The sequence below is a fragment of the Orbicella faveolata genome, unplaced genomic scaffold, assembly GCF_042242905.1.
Source record: "Orbicella faveolata isolate gen_17 unplaced genomic scaffold, um_ofav_v1 contig_4, whole genome shotgun sequence".
Lineage (NCBI taxonomy): Eukaryota > Metazoa > Cnidaria > Anthozoa > Scleractinia > Merulinidae > Orbicella > Orbicella faveolata.
In genome coordinates, this window is record NW_028301569.1 from 1,316,881 (window position 1) to 1,337,000 (window position 20,120).

At 35.3% G+C, this 20,120-nt stretch overlaps 1 protein-coding gene across 5 annotated transcripts in view; it reads left to right on the plus strand.

Annotated features, from left to right (window-relative positions):
- Nucleotides 1-20,120, plus strand: part of LOC110055695 (general transcription factor 3C polypeptide 1-like) — a 282,425-nt gene that overhangs the window by 12,980 nt on the left and 249,325 nt on the right. For all 5 annotated transcript variants that reach the window (XM_089276241.1, XM_089276243.1, XM_089276244.1 and 2 more), the window contains exon 3: nt 8,983-9,146. In XM_089276241.1, the coding sequence (XP_089132367.1) occupies nt 8,983-9,146 (164 nt within the window). The remainder of the gene's footprint in view (nt 1-8,982; nt 9,147-20,120) is intronic.

Genomic DNA, 20,120 nt, shown 5'->3' on the forward strand with positions numbered 1-20,120 from the left:
AAGCAAAACGATTCAAAAGGCTTATGTAAGCTAATACTAGCTAAGATACAAAACATAAATCAAGGATACTGATGGAACATACTGGTAGATCTTAAACTATAATGACACGATTACGACTAAAAATATGTAGCAAAGACTTACTTCGATCTTGCTCCTGCGAGGGTAGCAATTGTAGAAACGATAGCTTAGAACGATAGCGATGGCAGCAATAGCATTAAATAGCGAGAATGTAGATGGCACAGTTAAACTCATAAAAATGTGGTGTCTCTAATTACATGATTCCAAATGTTATACTATGAAATTTGCATAGATCACAGAATTGTGCCTGACAGCAAGTTATTCGATATTATGTAAAATGAGGTATGGTGTCATTTTGTTACTATGGTAACTCAGATCGTGGTGAAATGTACCCTATTTGAAACTTTCATCTTTCTGTAGCACACCAGTAACGTTTGATTTTCTGTTGGATTGATAATGGTGATGCGCTAGTCACTTACAGTTGAACGGTATGGTTACTTGTTAGAGCTGTAGGTGTGTTTCCTGTAGAACTATTAGCCTACCAAGTTTCAATGGTCTGTTCTGCAAATTGGCTAAGATAGCTCTATTTATAAACTTGATATAATATTGGGTTGAGTGTATGACATCATCAGGCATCTCATTTGCATATTTTACACATTTTTAAAACTTAAATATCTCCGAAACTAATGCAGATATTTGCAAATGGTAAACCCTGTGTTTATTCTTTCATGGAGTTCTACATGATACACCTAAAAAATCAAGGCATAAAAATTTGATCATAGTACCTAAACACAGAGTGATCCTATAAAAGGCAAGGACATGCCACCTTTGAAGCACTTTGTTGGCTTTTTTGTGCAATGGTGGAAAGCCAAAATAATGTTCGCATAACATGGAAGTTGTAGAGAATAGCGTTTTTTTTTCTTTAAAACAACGGAGTCATTTATGTAGAATGATTTAAGGTAAATAATGAAAATATAGTGAAAATAAAACTTCTGTTAACTCTTTAGAAGATGCCTTTGGGGAAACAACAAAAACACTGAATTATCTTCGTCCCTTAATGGAACATTCAATTTTCGCTGCTAACTAAAATAACAAAGCTGATGCCTGCGATCAGCAAGCTATCTGTTTCCATTTATCTCAGCATGCCAAAAACGAAAACAAATCTTGTTAGAGGTGATTTTGGTTAGCCTTTGACCACAGATGGATTTTGGAGGGATATTTAAAATTATTCAGATTTATGAGCATTATGATGGTGCAAACAAAATGCAAATTGAACAATGAGTTATTTCTCAAACTATTCAATATTCATAGCAAAGAAATTGGAAACAAAAAGTATTATGAAGAATCAAGAGAACCTGAAAAATGGCAAAGTGAGATTTTGACGTTACAAAGGAGAAGGAAGACTCGTGGCCGAATGCAATAAAAACAAAAAAATTGCATTCGTAAAAGGCCGACTGAATTTTAGCAGCAAGAGTCTGACAACAGCAGCCAATGTTCACCTTATGGAATCTCTTTTAGATAACTGGCTGAAGAATAACCATATTACCGCACATATGGTATATTACCTTTGCAGTCTGCTTGTATCTTTTTTTTTTACGGGTTTTAGTTTCCAAACTTATTTCTCAACTGCATTAATCCTTGAAGGAGCAAAGACACTCAGGCATCAAATCAAAGGCTCCTGTAAGCAGCTCATGGATGAATGTTTCCTTTTGCCTCTGTTTCAAAACGAGTCTTCGTGCGAAACCTTTCACATAAAAATGAGTTAATGAACCTGTAAGCAGAAGTCATATGAATGGTTTTGTACTTAGACTCGTTTTGACACAGAGGCAAAAGGCAACTCAGAAATGGCCTATTGGGTGAATGTAGAAAACGTAGTTGAATAAAAAGAGAAGAGGAACTGATCATTGTAGAGTTGTTCTTGGTACTGCAGTGGAAAACAGGAAAAGAAACATCAGTTGGTCAAATGTGATGCGTAGGTTCTGATGTCCAAATATGGTTGTTTATTGACACTGTTTAGGTGTTGAAATTCGTTCTCTGGTAAAATTGTTTTATAATAAATAATTGTTTATTACATGTTTGAAATGGATTTCAACAGCTAGACCACAACAACAAAAATCAAGTTGAAGACTGCGAGGAACATTTTCTTTCTTTTTAAGTCCACTGAAATACTGACTACCATAATGTAGCACATAAAAGCTAAGAGGAGACATTGTAGCCAACAGTCTCCTATAAATGCAGATCAGATTATACATTTTTTTGGCTGAGTTATAAATAACAATCTTTACAGCAGCAGGACACACATGTAGTAGAAGTACAGCATGATATTACCACCATTTTAAGAATTAAATGAAAATTCAACAGGTATAAGCTGAAACAGTTAGGATAGCTTATACTTCAAATAAACATTGCAAGATTTGTATTTAATTAATAGAGAGAGATTAACACATTCTATTTTTGTGTTCCTTTATGATGGAGTCTAGTATTTTCCTTTAATTGTAGTCCTAATATAAAGGACTAATGTTTCTCTACATGCATATGTTCATGTATATGAACATGATATGGAGCTGCTAATTTTAAGTTGAAGTTGTATTTCTGTATTCCACTGTAAAGCTGTAGGTTCTGAGTTGAGTCTTGACACATGCAGTGAGTTGAGGTGGATCTCGCTTGTCGACATTCTTAACTTTAAGAAACCTACACGGACAAAGTTCCAAAGTGTTTCCAACTCTGTAATTATACTGTAAATCCTCGAATTAGCACGCCCCTCCCCTTGAATAAGCGCCCCCCTTGATTAAGCACCCCCTTCGAATAAGCGCCCCCTCCTCTTCTCCTAAATTTGAAAATAAGCTCCCCGGGTGCTAATTCACGGATTTACGGTGTGCAGTTTGGAGAGCCATTTTATGTGCTTGTAACCAATGTCTTTTGCAAAGAATGAGTTTCGACAGCTGAAGTGGAAGCTAACACAAGTGTTGAAAGCATCTTATTATCTTCCTAAGTAGGAGTTTTCCACATCCATCTGTAATTCTCAGATTAATTCCATGAAGTCTTAAGGGTGACTTGTGCTGTTTAAGCCAGTTTCTATGAAGTCTTTTGCTATTATTTTTGGCAGCTGATAAACACGTATAGCATCAGTAATGGTGTTGTTAATATTAACATTTTCTTACTGTCACTTGCATATTACAGTATACTGTAGTTTTTACCACAGTGTTCATCTGGGTTATTTGCATATGCACAATAGTACAACTTGCTTCACCTGCAATACACAATAAAGATAATAGTCAGATATTTTGAAAGGGTATAAAAATGAATGCAGAAAAAGTACACATGTATATCTCTAATTTGCTGCCCTTTCCCCTCCCCCTGTACCCAACCCCAATAAAAATAGGCTACTTACCTAAATGTGGTATCCAAGTGATATTTCGTGCTTTTCTGGAAAGGGCTTAAGAAAGAAAATGCCAGTTATAAATGGCATGCTTTCATTCAAGAAATATTGAAGCTAAAATAATTCCTTTAACCTAAAAAATTTATTCTTATATACAGCATCTCCAAATTCTGGTAGAGTTACATGTAATTTTGAATCTCTATGAGGACTAGGAATTTAGGAACATGAAAAGCACAGGAAATTCAAACCATTCTTTGTTTCTGCCAATAAATGTTCTGACTGTTTTCTATTGTGATTCAAATAGTTGCTTGATACATTTAGATACTTATTTGGTATGTAAATTTTCACCTTCAGCTAAATTAATTATAACGATCTCATATGATATACATAGTGAATTTTTTTTAAACAAATATTCAAACAGCTTTCATGGAAATTTATATAAATGGGCTGATGATCATCTGCTGATTGTGTACATAATTTGTGTTACACGATCTATCTGTGTACAGTAGTCAGTAGTATACTGGTTAATCAACTGAGTGTATCCTTTGTGTGTTATAAGATATTTCATTAGAGCCTTTTGTTCTGTATTTGCCTCCATTAGACCAATATTGAAATCCCCAAGAAGTACAGTTGAAATTGTAGGTTCTATTAATACTGAGTTGTGAAGATGAGTAAGAGCATGAATTAACTGTGAAATTGTAATTCAAAACAATTCAAAACATTAAAAGGTACACAGCAGTTCCATAGCAAGTTCTTATGTTAGACTGACAAAAGTAATTTCTGCAAAGAGTAAATTCACGAAGCTGATATGCATCATCTCTATCTGACGAGCAAAGTTTTGATTCAACAAAAATGTTGACATCAGCTTCTTGAATGTTGTAATCACTTCGCACATCATATATATGTGGAGGTGGAGCCAGAGGTGGAGAGATCCAAAATTCTGAAACAAGATTGTTTTTGTTTGGGATGAATTGTCGGTCTGTAACAATGGCAAAGGCACAAGGTTTGCTTGTGTTCTTAGTCTGCTCATTTCACTTTTAACTTTCTCACTAACCTTTATTTTGAACTTGACGTAAGCTTCTTCAAAGCTACACGAGGCTGAATATATACACGAGAGACTTGTTATCAGCATTTCCAGTACAAACTACATCCACAATACTGATCGATAATATAAATCGCCAACAGATAGAAATCAACTCTGTAAAGACAACATCTAACAATGACACAAAATGGTGAACGTCAGCTGTTTAGAAAACCATGTGCTTTGTCAGATGAATAATGTTGATATCGAGCAGTTTCCAAACAAAAGTATCTAATTACTAGTACGCAAAAGTGTTCTCGTAGACATAGTTTTTAAAGAAAAAATGATAGAACAAGAAGGCTTACCTTAGCTTCCATATGACACAGCATTCATTTCATTCCTCGTCCGGGTGACATTAAAACATTTTTAAGCGATTCCGTCGATTTGTCCACGGACCATGGTCGATAGACATCGTAGCTTTCAAGATTTCAATGCAAGGATCGTCGCTTACAGGATTTCATTGTCGATTTGTCGTAGCAAGTGTTCCTTAGCGTAAAAACTTTCCATTTTTTAACCCACTAAGGAATCCCTGTTTACAAATCGAACAAAAAACCATCTTCGACCTTCGTGTTGTGTTACGCCATGTTGTTGGACAAAAATTTACTCCTTTCTAGTACCCCCATATAAAACCAGTCAAAAATATGCCCAGAAGTCCTTGAGACAAAAACAATACTTAACAGGGGAGGTAGGAGAAAAATGTTTAATGCGGTTTTCATGAATAAATTAATCAGAATCGAGTGAGTGAGTGAGTGCCATTGGACTGCCTACTAAGCTCATGGATGACGTAAACTACGTCATCCATGAGCAAAAAACTAGACATGGGATTTTATAAATTTGAGTGAACAGCTCGAATTTATACGATTGGCTTTCGCAAGTGGAGGAACAAAATTATGAAATTGAAATTTAAAAAGTCAATTTTCTTTGGAAACTCTTCTCCTGAAGCTATCATTCATTTAGTTCAAAATGCATTGCTTACCTGTAAAATAAAACAGAAAATGACACCCGTTGCTCTCCAGAATTTTGTGGCAGCGTGCGAAAATTAGACCCGAGTGAATAAGCCAATCAAATGAGAGCACTGGTCGTCCGTTGGGATTTGTGATTGGCAGGCTGAACACCTCAGCCTCGTTATATAGGATTGCTCTGTGTTTAAACGTTCAAGTTCTCCTTTTTTCACACAGCGATCGAGCCTTGTATTTCATTGAATGAAACAACTTGGAATACAGCTTATTGACTTTTGAAAATACTGTTTATTAACAGTTACAAATTGCCACAATGAACTTCATAGGTATAAACAGATCCTACTGCAACTTAACAATCACACAGAAGAAAGCAAGTTTGTACTTTTGTTGCTCTGAGGTTGTTTTGTGACTTTGCTTGTTCTTTACAGATCTGGATTGGATGTTTCTCTAAAACTTTTTCCTATTTTGAAGCCACATCACTTGTAAGTGATATACTTCACTTTTTTCTGTGGGATGTATTTATTTTGCTGCTTCTTTTACTGTTTTACCCTAACCAAAGTTATTAGACATTTTGAGTTCCAGATTTTACATAATAATAATGTTATGTGTGTCCCCTTGCTACTTCTGGCACCATGTTTGGAATAAAGAATTTTACTAAGTTTTTATAAAAGAGGGCAGAGTTTTTTGTGTCATTTTTAAGGTAGGGTTTAAACTCCAATCAAATGGATTGCCAGAGGCAAGTGGTTTAACAGTGTCAAAGGTTTAGCAGAGCTGAATTTTACTTAGTTTCCGACTGGCAAGAAGCATCTAGATGTAATACAGCTACTCTCACTGACCTCAGTAATGTTCAGAGATTGGACATAGCTATTTTTCTTGATAAAATAATCATCATCCAGTGGATTGTGTATTTGCGACTTCTGCATCCCCCATAATAACCTTTGTTTCCCATTTCTCTTGGGTATTAAAACAGTCATCCCAAGAGAAACTGAAGACAACGCTTATGCAAATTTTTTTTTTTTTGGGGGGGGGAGGGGGCAAAACAAGGTGTATTATGGGGGATGTGGAAATGGTGAATTGTATTTTGTCAAATTTTTGTCCACTTGAAACATAATTTACATTTATCTGGTGGATAGTATCATGCCCTCTTCAACCAAAATGGGCCCTGGATGGGACGTGTAGGTTACAGTTACAGTTAAATAAAAGAATCTGTACTTTAATCTACTTGACTTACTGTCACAATTACCACTGCATATGCATTGCACCTTGATTATATCAATACTAGATAAGTAGCTCTATTATGATTGGCCATATTGTACAAAATTCACCTGTAGAATTAATCTCAACACTACAGTTACTCTGTAGTACCCTGACAGCTTGGTGGTGCATATTTATACTGTACACCTGGATGGAAAGCAGTATTGCACATTGGGTAATTTGTCTCAACTTAGAACACAACACAGTGACACTGGCTGACTGGCTCATGGTGACTAGATGTGCCAGGTCACATCATTAATTTTAATAGACCATTTATATTTGTTCAGTAATTCTTGCTTGTGGCAAACTAGGATAGGATAATATTTAGTTCTTTCAACAGTTTTTTAAACTGCCAAAAAATGTAAATTTTTAAGTATTACATTGGTCCTCTGTTGTGAAAAGTAACTACAATTTGAAAGCACTGTACTGTAGTTGGGGTTTGCCCCATGCATTACTGGAATTGGACATGGAAAGCAGAGAATTACTTTAAGAGGTAATGTTGTGTGCTTGAAAATGGCCTAATGATAGCATTAGTTCTAGAAAGGAATATGGGGGCACAAGGCAAAAAATGCTCTTTGACTTTGTAGATTTTGAATTCCACAGAGGTTGTGGGTCAAGATTCTTTTCTGCTTTACATTTCTCCCATTTCTCTCAAGGGCTTAAAACGCTCATGGTTATTTTAAAGCACTTCAAATTATCTCAGAATAACTCTCATGCTGTTAACACTTAGATATGGGGAGCAGGGATGGTGCAGTGGTGAGAGCGCTCGCCTCCCACCAATGTGGCCTGGGTTTGAATCCTTGACCTGGCATCATAAGTGGGTTGAGTTTGTTGTTGGTTTTTTCCTTGCTCCAAGGGTTTTGTTCTGGGTTCGCTGGTTTCCCTCCCTCTACAAAAATCAACACTTTGTCTCCTAAATTCCAATTCAATCTGGAAACAGTGGACGAAGAACCTTTCTGTGGGATGTGGCATTGCAAATTCCTATTTATTTATTTATTTATTTATTTACATGTATGTACATACATACATACATACATACATACATACATACATACATACATACATACATACATACATACATACATACATACATACATACATACATACATACATACATACATACATACATACATACATACATACATACATACATACATACATACATACATACATACATACATACATACATACATACATACATACATACATACATACATACATACATACATACATACATACATACATACATACATACATACATACATACATACATACATACATACATACATACATACATACATACATACATACATACTTTATTTGTCCCAAAAGCACTTTTCAGAATAAAGATAGAAGTATTAAAAATTAAATTAATTAAAAATTCTGTGTGCAACTCAATTAATTAATTAATAAGTAACTAATTAACAAATTTATCAATTATTTATATGTAAATCAAACTAATAAGATAGACATAACAAAAGAAAAAAACAATTAAGTCTCTAAAAAGTTTGAGATTAAACACCTCTTCAGGCAACGTTTGAAGTCCGTTAGTGTCGGTTTTTACTTAAGGGTATAGTCCAGTGAATTCCAGAGTTTAACTGTTCTATAATGGAAGGTTCTTTGTCCTGTGGTTGTTTTATACAAAGGAGTGTTTAGCATCTGGGAGTTCCTCGTTGTACCCTTGGTGATGATAGCTCTTTGAACATATTTAGAAAAATTAATACAGAGTGTGGTGCACACCCAGTCAAACATTTAAAGCCATTATTGCATGATGATAGTACAGCTGCTGTCTTACAGGTAGCCACCTTAAATCATTAAGGATAGGGGAAATATGGTGATATTTCTTTGAACCGCTAACGATACGGGCCGCAAAATTTTGTACAGCCTGTATCTCATTCAGGCTGTGCTCTGAGGTGTTGCTCCAGACATTACAGCAGTAATATCGCTTGCTAAAAACTAATGCATAAATTATGATTGTTAAGGTGGTTGTATCGAAGGCGTGTTTAACTCGATTTATCTGGCCAAGGCTCGCCATGCAGCCGGACACTGTCAAAGCAATATGATTGTTATACATCAGACAGGAATCCAGAATGACTCCCAGGTCCTTAGCAAAAGCAGTTGGTGCAATTTCCTTTCTGAATAGAGTTGGACGAAAATCCTCTACTTTGCTGACCATTGCTCTGCTGCCAAAAATAATTAACGTAGTTTTATTAGTGTTTATAAACATACATGTATATTAATGGTAGCGAGTTGCAAGGAATGTTACCATCCTTTTCTCCTGTTGTTTTCAGTTTCCAGGGCCACTTAGATACAACAATGAATTTAAGCTGATATCTGAAGAAGACACTGGAATAAGAGGTTCCTGTCCCAGCTATCATGTGCGTAAAAATATATCAGAGGATGTACGAGGCCATTCAAGTGGAGATTGTGTTAACTTAGAGACTGCTTATGAACGGTAGGGGTGACAACCAATGATGTTATAATCAGTGCTCGCATTTAAAAAAATATCTGAGTTGTCATTATTCCAAATTTAGGACAACCTAACCCCTGGCTCCAGTTGCCCTTGAAATATTGTATCATTTGTCACTTAGTTATAGGTTTTGACGAGACAAAAACCGTTAAATGACTATTTCACAGGTCTCTGAACTGTCATGTATTAACTCAAATAATAAATTCACAAATCACAATGCTTGATGTTGCACATAACATTAGTGTAACTACATGTATTCACTTTATTCTGTTTTAATGTTCAGCGAAAAGCATGTGACTTCAATGAAAAGCCTTAAGGTTACATCAAAGACCAGCTGTCAAACATTCAGCAGGGAATGGCAAACAAAATAAAGTCCACTGCTTTCGGAAAGATATACTATTTGAGTACTCTCAATAATAGCCTAGTTCACAAATCAGCCAGCTTTTAATCTGTTATTTATTTTGTCGCCTGGTTTTATAATTTCCTTTCCATGCAGAATTATTTCCATCTGATGGAGAGTAACTAATTTGATGCTTGGTTTGCGATTAGAGTTAAAAGATCTCTTTGCAAAGCAGGTGTGTCCCTGAGTCACAGAATAGCTAGAAAATGACCAAGGGAACAAAATTGTTCTGTTTGACTCCTTATGTTAAATAATCACGGTGAAAGAAGCAAACATCAAGACATTATAGACATTGTATTTTATAAAACTCTTGGACCTCACATTTGTGGAAAATGCTGTGTAAACAATGTCAATGATTGTCATAATTTTCATTCAATTGGCTGTTTGTATTATGTCTATTGAATGAAACTGATCACCTGGTATTAAGCTTTAACTTAAGGTTACTTCCTACCTTCGTGGGTGTCCTTTGGGGAAAAAATCGTATGCACGCCAGGTTATATAAAAACCCAACAAACTATATATCAGAAGAAGCTTAATAAATGTAGTTTACGATGAAAATACAATTGAAGGGAGTTTTTCTTTTAGGAAATGTCAGGATCCGGTAGAGCGTGAAACGACAGAGGGTTCTTTTATTGAATTTATCGACTATTGGTTGCTGCCACATGAGCAAAATGGCTGCACAGTCTTATTCACGATGCATCAATCAGCAAAAGTGTGTGAGGCTTTTCAATATTCTGATTGGTTGTCTAGATATCTGCATCTAAAGTTGAAGTAGCTAAAAATATGCGAGACGTGTTGCATAAATGAATGCCACAGGAAAAACATGTTAAATGTCAAAATTACCCGACACAGTTTTGTTTGTTATTATCCCTAGAATGTTCTGGCGAAATTTCACGAAAATCTGTCTAATCTACATACCCTACAAATTCGCTCAAAGTGGATGCATTTCTAGCAAAATCAAATGCGCTATTTTAGCTTGTAAAGGTTTGTAAACAACTCATGCCACACCAGGAGATTATCTTGCCTTATGAAACTGCAAACCAGTGGAACAACATGACCTCCTAGTGTCAAAGACAATGGAACACGATTTCCTGGGAAAAACTTTGCATTGCAACATGTTTCCTATCTTGCTGTCTCGAAGAGAAAGACACTAAAACAGGAAAGTAGTTAAAGGCAAAAGAAGAAAATGTGCAATATAAACAATACCAAATAACATGAAATATGAGAGCTCTCCTAGATGAGAGTTTGCTGCGAAAATTTCCATTGGCAGTTTCATCCATTTAAGTGATTATGACACCTTCCTGGTTTATTAACTTCATTTGAAAATTTGTTTTTTCTAACTGACTTGGTTGCTTTTTGAGATTTTTAATATTTTTCTTTTGCAAACTTTAGATAAAATGACTGACTTAAATTTTGTCAAATAAAAGAAAAAAAATGATTTTTTGTGCCCTTGAAGGTGGGAAGTAACCGTTTTTGCTTTACCTTAGAGGGCATGGGAAAATTTTTCTTCAGAGCATAATTTTCAACATTCTCGAGCTTTTGAGTTTTGTAAGTGGCACCAGGATAATCAAAATTGCCTGGCTTCCAATCTGTTGTTTATTTTGTTGCAGTTTGCATTATTCCTATCAGTCCTATCATTATTTCCATCAGATACAGAGAAATTTTTAGTTAGTTTTGAATGCCATGCTTGGTTTGAGAACAGAGTTACATTTTAACAATGCAACCAGATTGTTAACGGCAGAGACATGCATGCCTCCAAATTCCAGACAAGCTGGAAAACTGTCATGTTACTTACTGTGGCCTGGCAAATCACAAAGGGTAATGAAACAACAAATATTCAGGCTTCTGCTGCATAAAGCCTTTCAATTGTACATGTATCAAAGCAAGTTACACTCAATGGAAAGCGTGAAAGAAGTGTGATCTTTATTTGCTTTAAGGTACGTGTCAGAGCACAGTCATATTTGGGCAAGTGAGCTCAAATTTTCAGGCATAGTGCGACCAGTGACCTGTTACCTGCAGATTAGACTCACTGTCGGAATTTTCTTGTCAATAGCAAAATCAGGATGCCTTATTTCACTGGAAGCATACCATGGTGGCCCAGCATTCTCATAAGAAAATCACATTAATATATGTAATCAAATAATCAAATCAGAACATTTGATTTTCATTTTTGTTGTGAGTTTGCTATGAGAACGATGCACCATCAAAACACAACATTTGATTTTTAAACTTAGAAAATATTATATTTCCTTCACTCCTTCACTGGGTCACTTCCTGTGAGACATTTGGAATCCCAAGGGAACTCCCAAATGAGAACGTCAGGGATGCTTGTCAGCAAATTAGAATTTAACTCGTAAAGAAGACTAATATGGATGTTGCTCAAGCATCAATAGACCCCAAAAAGATGCCACTTAAAATGGAATAGGTTCGATCACTAGCCACTGTTCAAGAAAGGATCCCATGCGAACTTGTAAACCCTACTCGCTTACTGGAGAGATCAATGGAGAACAAATGAAAGTGTTTCTTTTATTATTATCTCTTTGAGTACACCCTAAAGGATACTTTGACAGCTAAGAATGGTGATGTTTCGTCATCAACACCCTAAGTGAGACGAGAATCCTTGATTTGTACCTGAGACAATGAGCATCCTTGACCTTTTAATATAGAAGTCTTCCTCGGGTTTCAAACATCGCACAGTCTAAGGCCAACTTTACAGTTGATTGCACCGTGTCAAGTTATATTAGTTATTCTTTGAATTTCTGATGCAAATACTTAATATCTTACTGCAGAAATGATCTACATTGAATAGATTTTTCACACAAATGTTTCTATATATAGAAGCTAATTATATAAATGGCTCATTTCCCGAAGGTGTGGGCTTATACAGATTTAACCATACTCAATTGTCTAAAACTGAGGAGATATTGAAAATCACAAAATTGATGGGCTCTATAAATTTTCAAATCATGATTCAAGCCGTGATCAAAAGTTTTAGACGATCAACAGACGAGAATTGAGGAGAATTTGAACGATGCGTTTTGCTATTATTTATGCAGTATTGTGAATAAATACTTCAAAGATGAATACGGACATGGCGAAACTATTTGAACAAAATAGTTTATAAATAGGAAAAAAAAGACATTACACAAGACTGGGAGTTCAGCAGTCACTATTATCGCCTTGGAAAGAGAAGAAAAAAAAAAGAAAAAAGAGAAAAAAAGGAAATTATTACAACACTGGGTATTCGGATTTGGTCACCCATCTAAGCAGGAACCCCGCTGAACAGGGCTTAACTTTGTTGAGTGGACGAGATGCAGTGGTCTCCTTGTAGTACTATGACTCTACGTTGGTTAATTTTTTATTATCTCTCAAAAGGTAACAACGAAAGAAAAAAATCACTGATATCAACTGGAAAAATAAAGAATGAAAAAATAGGAATAAAAATGAGAATACAATTATACTTACTTGGCTGATCGGACAAGAAGCCATATAATATTATTGTCTAGGATGAGGATCACCAATAACTTCATGAATGTTTTCTACGGTGTTACATCTCCTTGTGTATTCTCTTACTATTGCGTTTTGCCAGTGGGCTTTAACTTTAACTTAACCTGTGGATTAAAACCTCAAGTCAGTGGCATCAAAGTTTCCACTGTTTACAGACGATCCATTTTCCAAGTTGAGTGGCTCATAGCCACTTTGATCAAATTTGTTTTGAGTTTGCTGTAAGAATGATGGGCCATCAAAACACAACATTTGATTTTCAATTCTGTTTTGAGTTGGCGATGAGAACAATGGGCCATCATGGGACCCTGTGTTCTGATAATAAATACAAGGTAAAAGCGTTTAGAATCTTGACGATGAGGCCCAGTGTTCTCATAGTACTGCTTTCTGGTGCATACGTGCATATGAGACTGTTTTGGTTTCTCGATCGGTCACTCGTTTATCGATGGAAAAGTACTCTGAAGCCAAGATCAATAAGAGTAAGCCTGAACCATGGAACAGCAATGTAAATGCTGTCTGTTTTCTTTCATCATCGAAAATATTTGAATCAGTCGCATGGAATTTGTTTATGATAAAGTGTTGGCAAATATTTGTGCTTCAAGCATGAAATTTGAAGCCAAATGCAAATATTTTAGTTTACTTTACAGAAACTGGTGCTGTCATGCAACAAAGCAATAAATCATGGTTTGTAGAGTGGACCTCTACTTGTTATCGGTAATCAGAAATCCACAGGAAAATACTGGACTTTGTCATTCTGTCATATCTGCATAGAACTCAGTTCGGCTGTCGACATAAAAAAGCAATTGTAGATTACAGCAACAGACAGGAGTTTCAAGTCACCTAATGAAATCATTGAAAGTGAAGACGTCGAACGCACTCTCATAATCTTTGATTACCTTTGGTTACTACTAGTCTACAACTGTAATACTATTCAAGCACCTCTAAGTAGGACATATAACTCAGCCAGTGTGAAATGCAGACTGTGGACTGTGAAGAGTCAAATAAATGCGAAAATGTTTGTCCAGTTCTCCAGCTGGCCACTCCACATTCTCAGCGTTCAGTTCCAAGCATCATTCCAAGCCCCTTCTCGGAGTAGCACACATGGATCCGCGGTCCAGTATGTAGCTCAGGCTATGACAACAATGGGCTGTAGTGTAGGTCCAATTAAGCAGGATATTATTTGTATAATAGCAGTTTTTTTTTACCAGAAATACAAGAAAAGTTAATGTAACAGTAACCCCTATAGACCATCTGGTTTGCAGCCGGCATGCAATTCTTACAGCATCACAATCCACCAGAAAGCAGTACTACCGACCAAGTACTTCTTCAATTTAGAAAAACGAAACTTTAACAGGAAAACAATTACCTACCTCCAAACAGACAATAACAAAATAGTAAAGGAAGAAGATAAAATTTTAGAAACAACTGAGAAATTTTACGAAGATTTATACGGCTCCAAAACAACGGTGTCCCAAGTGGATTTTGATGAATTCATCGGGGATATTGAAATTCCAAAGCTTGATAATGAAGAAAAGAACGAACTGGAAGGGCTTTTCACCTTTGGAAGAATGTAAGAAGGTGTTACGAACATTCGAAGACAGTAAATCTCCAGGCAAAGATGGATTTGCTGCTGAGTTCTATAAAGACTTCTTCGATATAGTAGGAATTGATCTTGTGAACAGTCTAAACCAAGCCTCTGAAGTTGTAGAACTCTCCATTTCACAGCGAAGAGACATTATTACTCTGGTACCCAAGGAAGATTCCAATTTATTAGAGCTACAGAATTGGGGACCTATAACCTTACTCAACGTAGACCATAAGATCTCATCTAAAACTTTGGCTAAAAGAATAGAGACTGTACTTCCAAAACTAGTACATTCTGGTCAAACTAGATTTATGAAAGGTTGTTTATATTGGAGAGAATATATGATTGATAAATAATGGTAATTGAACTGAGTGGAGTGCAATTTGGTCTGAAATCATACGCGTGATTTCAAAATCACAAGTATGATTTCAGACCAAAATTGCACTCCACTCAGTTCAATTGCCACTTTATTAGATCCATTTTGAAATCGCCCAATTTTATCGCCTTAAATTTTATATTTTTGGTGCATTGTTCCAGTAGCCGGTTTGTTAAAAATAATGGGAGCGGAAACGCCATTACGTCTCATTTAGAATGCAAAACGATGTCATGTGATGAAAACTCATTTGAGCATGACAAAGAAACAAGAAGTTCTGAAGTCAGAATGAAAATAGTCTACTTCAGGTATAAAAGTTCAATTCTCGTTGCCTGAATCAATTATGGAAGGCTTTCCTTTCTTCTGTGGTTGAGGGTGAGACTTTTCATTGTCTTTGGAGAAGAAATGTGAAGGTGCATATCCTGTGTAATTCTGCGATTGATTTCTTTTGAGTTGTGAAACTCCCTCGAGTGCACGATGCTCAGTGGACGGTTCGTTTTTTTCCTTTTAAACACCGTTCAATGGCATGATTTTAAGGGAGTCCAGCTCGTTATCATCTCTGTTTCTTTTTGTGACCTCGACATAGGACTCAATACTCAGGACCTTGTCAAGTTCTTGTGGCGCTATTTGTTTAAAGATATTTCCAAGATGGCGGGACTAGCACTGGCTTCGTAAGATGTTCATTCATTCACTATTTTGTGCAGTGTGGTGTATTTTGACTATGTTTATTCACAGCGACAGAGTTGAGCTCTTTTGTTGCTTCATTTGAAACTACTGGAAACCTGGAAACATCTACCTTCTTGAGATGGCTCTGAATTTGTTGCTGTGTGGTTTTTGTTTGTTTATGTCTTACTGGACTTGGTATCATACGGATCTTGAGCAGATGTTAAAGGAAAATCGCCAAAATATCCATCAAAATGGACACTGAAAGTTGGAAACTTCCATTAAAGTAGGTCTTCAGCCTGAAGGAGCTCATAATCGTCATTCAGAAACTGTAATTAATTAAATTCGTCAACTTTTTTGGAAAAAAAACTACAATAACAACAGAGTTTTGGCAATAGTAGTTGCAAAATTCTCCACACATTGGCTTTTTGCCTTTCATTTTCCTGAAATTTTATTGATTACTTTAAACTAATCTTGAAATCTGATTGATGTTTTTGTTTTACTGTCCCATTCTCATTGGCAGAGAAAAAGATGCGATTTAGAGCAAAAAATAGTGCGATTCGTGAATAAATCCCACCACAGAGAGCCACTCAGATTGCAAGGATAACCAGTGATTTCAAAATGGATTTAATAAATGATGTAATGGAATACACAATGGTGGAGAAAAAAGGGGGAATTTTGGTGTCATTGGATTTTAAAAAAGCTTTTGACACTTTGGAATGGCAATTTGTAAAGAAAATATTACAGCTTTTCAATTTCAGTGAGAATGTCAAGAAGTGGGTTAGAATCTTTTATGCTAACATTGAAAGCGCAGTAATGAATAATGGTTTTGCCACCAACTGGTTTAAACCATCAAGGGGGGTCAGACAAGGCTCTCCGCTTTCCCCGTATCTCTTTATACTTGGGGCTGAAATATTATTGAACAGACTTCGTCAGACAGTCGAAATCAAAGGGATTAATTTATTTGGAAACAAGGTTAAAATGAGTCAATTTGCAAATGATACTTACCTATTCTGCGCAGATGTTTCTTCTGTAGAACACGCTCTTAATACAGTCAGTAGATTTGGTGCCATCTCTGGTTTAAAATTAAACATGAAAAAGACTAAGATGATATGGTTAGGAGAGTGGTCAACGAACAAAACCAAGCCATTACAATTAGAATGGGTAAACCAACCTGTTAAAATCTTAGGGTATACCTCTCCTATGATGAAAACAAGAACAAGCACTTTAATTTCGATTCAAAAATTCAGAAATTACAGACCAAACTGGATTTATGGAAAGCAAGAAATTTGACCCTGTTTGGAAAAGTTTTGATCATTAAATTGCTCGGGCTTTCACAAATAGTCTATGCAGTGTCTAATGTCAGTGTCCCAAATGAAATCAAATATACCATCAAGAATAAGTTATTTGGTTTCCTTTACAGCAACAGAAAGACAAAATTAAGAGAGAAAGTATTTATCAAGACTACGATAAAGGCAGAATTTGTTTGACTGATCTCAATATAGTGATGAAGGCATTAAGACTTGCCTGGATCCCAAGACTTTTAAATCCTAACAACCATAATTGGAAATCAATACCAGACCATTTCTTTAAAAAACTTGGAGGATTAAATTTTCTACTCAGATGTCACTATGCCAAAAAATATTTAGATTCTAAATTACTAGCCTTCCACAAGGACATTCTACCCTTTTTTCTGGTATTAAATCTCAGTACAAGTATGAACAGGGGGAGGAAACTATCCTTTTAATTAACAATAAATCTATTTTAATGGGAGGGAAACCCTTCTTTCTTTGGGAATGGTTTCCAAAGGAATTAGTTGTATTTAAGACTTAATGAAAGTGGACAACTTCTTTCCTTACAAGAGTTTCAAAGGAAATATGACTTTAGAACTAATTTGTTTAATTTTTATCAAGTAATTAATGCTATTCTGAAAGCATTAGAAACTAAGGCATGTAATCAAGACAAACCTCTTAAAGAAAATTATTTAGGAAATCATAATACTAAGATTCAATTAGCTGAAAATATTGACATGATTTACAGAAAACAAAGGCAAAGGATTTCTACTGGCTACTAAATAAAAAGGTAAATTATTCATTTCCTACTGGCCCGAAAAAAAAAGAGTAATACTATGAATTTAAATTCCCCTGAATAGTGACACATCTTCAAATTGGTAAAACAGATTTGCAGAGAAAATAAATTAAAAGAATTCCTTTACAAATTCTTACATAGAATTATAGTCACCAAGAAAGAATTGTGCCGCTTTGATATCAAACAAGATAGTAATTGTTTATATTGTGGAAATTAAGACTCTATCGAACATTTTTTTTTTATTAATTTACAAACAAACACAATATACATAGGAAAAACCCAACAAAATAAAAAGAGGAAAATAATAATATTACTGCAGCACAATACTTACTTACAGTACAATATGATAGTTAAGACTACTTACATCGTTTAGTTTACATAGCTAAACAACACAGTTAGGAAAATGTCCAGTTTTTTTTTTGTTTTAAAGTTTCGAACAAAAGGCAGCTCTACTAAAGCTGCACTTAAGCATTATATCACTGACCCCCCCAAAAATATGAACACTATCTACATCATTTACTTAGTTAACAAAACAAAAAAAACATGTCATCAATGCATGTTAAATAATATGTTGAAAGGATTTTTGAAAAGCAGCAATAGAATTGTTTTTAATTGCTATTTCTTTCTGTATATTTAACTTTTCTTTTAGAAGTGTATGAGAAAACTGTCGAAAGAGAGCTTTTCATTGTGCAGGCAGCTGCAGTATATAGAAAATTTCGCAATTAGAAGCACATAGTTCAAAGAGTATCTATGTTCCGTTTTGTCAAAAATACTGTATAGAATCATACTATTTGATAATGTTAGTTGCTGTTTCGTTTTGTTTGTCCACCAGTTTTGAACGGTCTTCCAAAAGGCTATAACAGAAGAGCAGGGTAAGAACATATGATCTAGGGAGTGTGTATCAGCCAAGCATTGAGGACATACATCGTTGTCAGACATTTTGGCTCTAAGAAGAGACATTTTGGTTGCGAGAATGTTGTGTATAGTCTTATATTGAAACATTGTTATTTTAATGTCACACTTGATCTGGAAAGGTAATGCGTGCACTTTTTGGACAGTTTCTGGAATTAAACCATGTTTTAAGATTTTAGTTTCAGCAGTAGGTGGTACAAAGAATTTCTTCAACAGCAAGTTGTACACATATTTGGTGGAAATGGTTTCTTCTTTTTCCTCACTTTCTGGGCATTGCGAAGGAGGATTTTCAGATACTAACCTCCAAGAAGTTAATATAGAATTAGTAAGACCAAAGTAGAGGGTGAAGGGTGTTTTGAGCTTAAACTTACAAAAGATTATAAAGGACAGGAATTTATCGTCCTCTTGAAGGAGATCCTGGATTTGTATTATGTTTTGGTCAAACCAACTTTTGTAGAATACAGGTTTACCAGTAAATAAAATTTTTCGATTATTACAAATTACCTCTTCATAAGTGAGGGAGGTCTCACTTCTTATAGAATCTTTAGTCATTTGCCCCTCCATCGAACATATCTTTATCAACTGCCAATTTTCAAAAGCTTTCCAGCAAAGAGTTAATCAATGGTTCAATAACATTAATTAAAATTCATCTAATAATTAAATATAATATCTTAAAGAAGACGCTCCTTCAAGGGCATTGCTGTAGTCTAATCTGTTTGTTTTATTTATTTAGTGTTTTAAGGGCAGATATCTGTATTTCCTTATGTAGGTGTTATGAATAATGATGTTGGAAGATTTAGATAGAACTGAACTGGAATGTTATGTTTTTGTCTTGTAAGTGTACTTGACTGTCACACCATGTTGTAAATAATGTTTGTATTTTGAAATAAAGTGTATGTAAAAAAAAGGGCCGTAGTGTAGGTCCAATTAAGCAGGATATCAGTTGTATAATAGCAGTTTTTCCCAGAAATAAAGGAAAAGTTAGTCCAACGCAACCCCTATGATCCATCTGGTTTGCAGCTGGCACATGCTTTTTACAGCGTCACAATCCACTATAAAGCAGTACTGTGAGAACAATGGGCCATGTCGTCAAGATTCGCAAATTGTTTCGCTTTTTACCTTGTACAAAAATAGATCAACACAATGGATTCCGCCCACTGTGGTGGTACCGGTTGAGAAAGTTCCGCCTGTTTCAGGAACCAATCAGATTGCAAGATTTGTTAAATTCTGCCCGCTCATGAGCTAAGAAAAATATAAATAATAAATAATTATGATAATGAATGAATTAATAATTACAGAAAAAATTGTTTAGGTCCTTGTTAGAATAGTGAAAGTTCTTTTGAAGAAAGTTGCTTTACTCAACTGGATTTCTTAATAGTTCCCTCTTCCCCTTCAATTACATGCAACTTTTGCTTTGTGTTTCTTTGCTGTAAA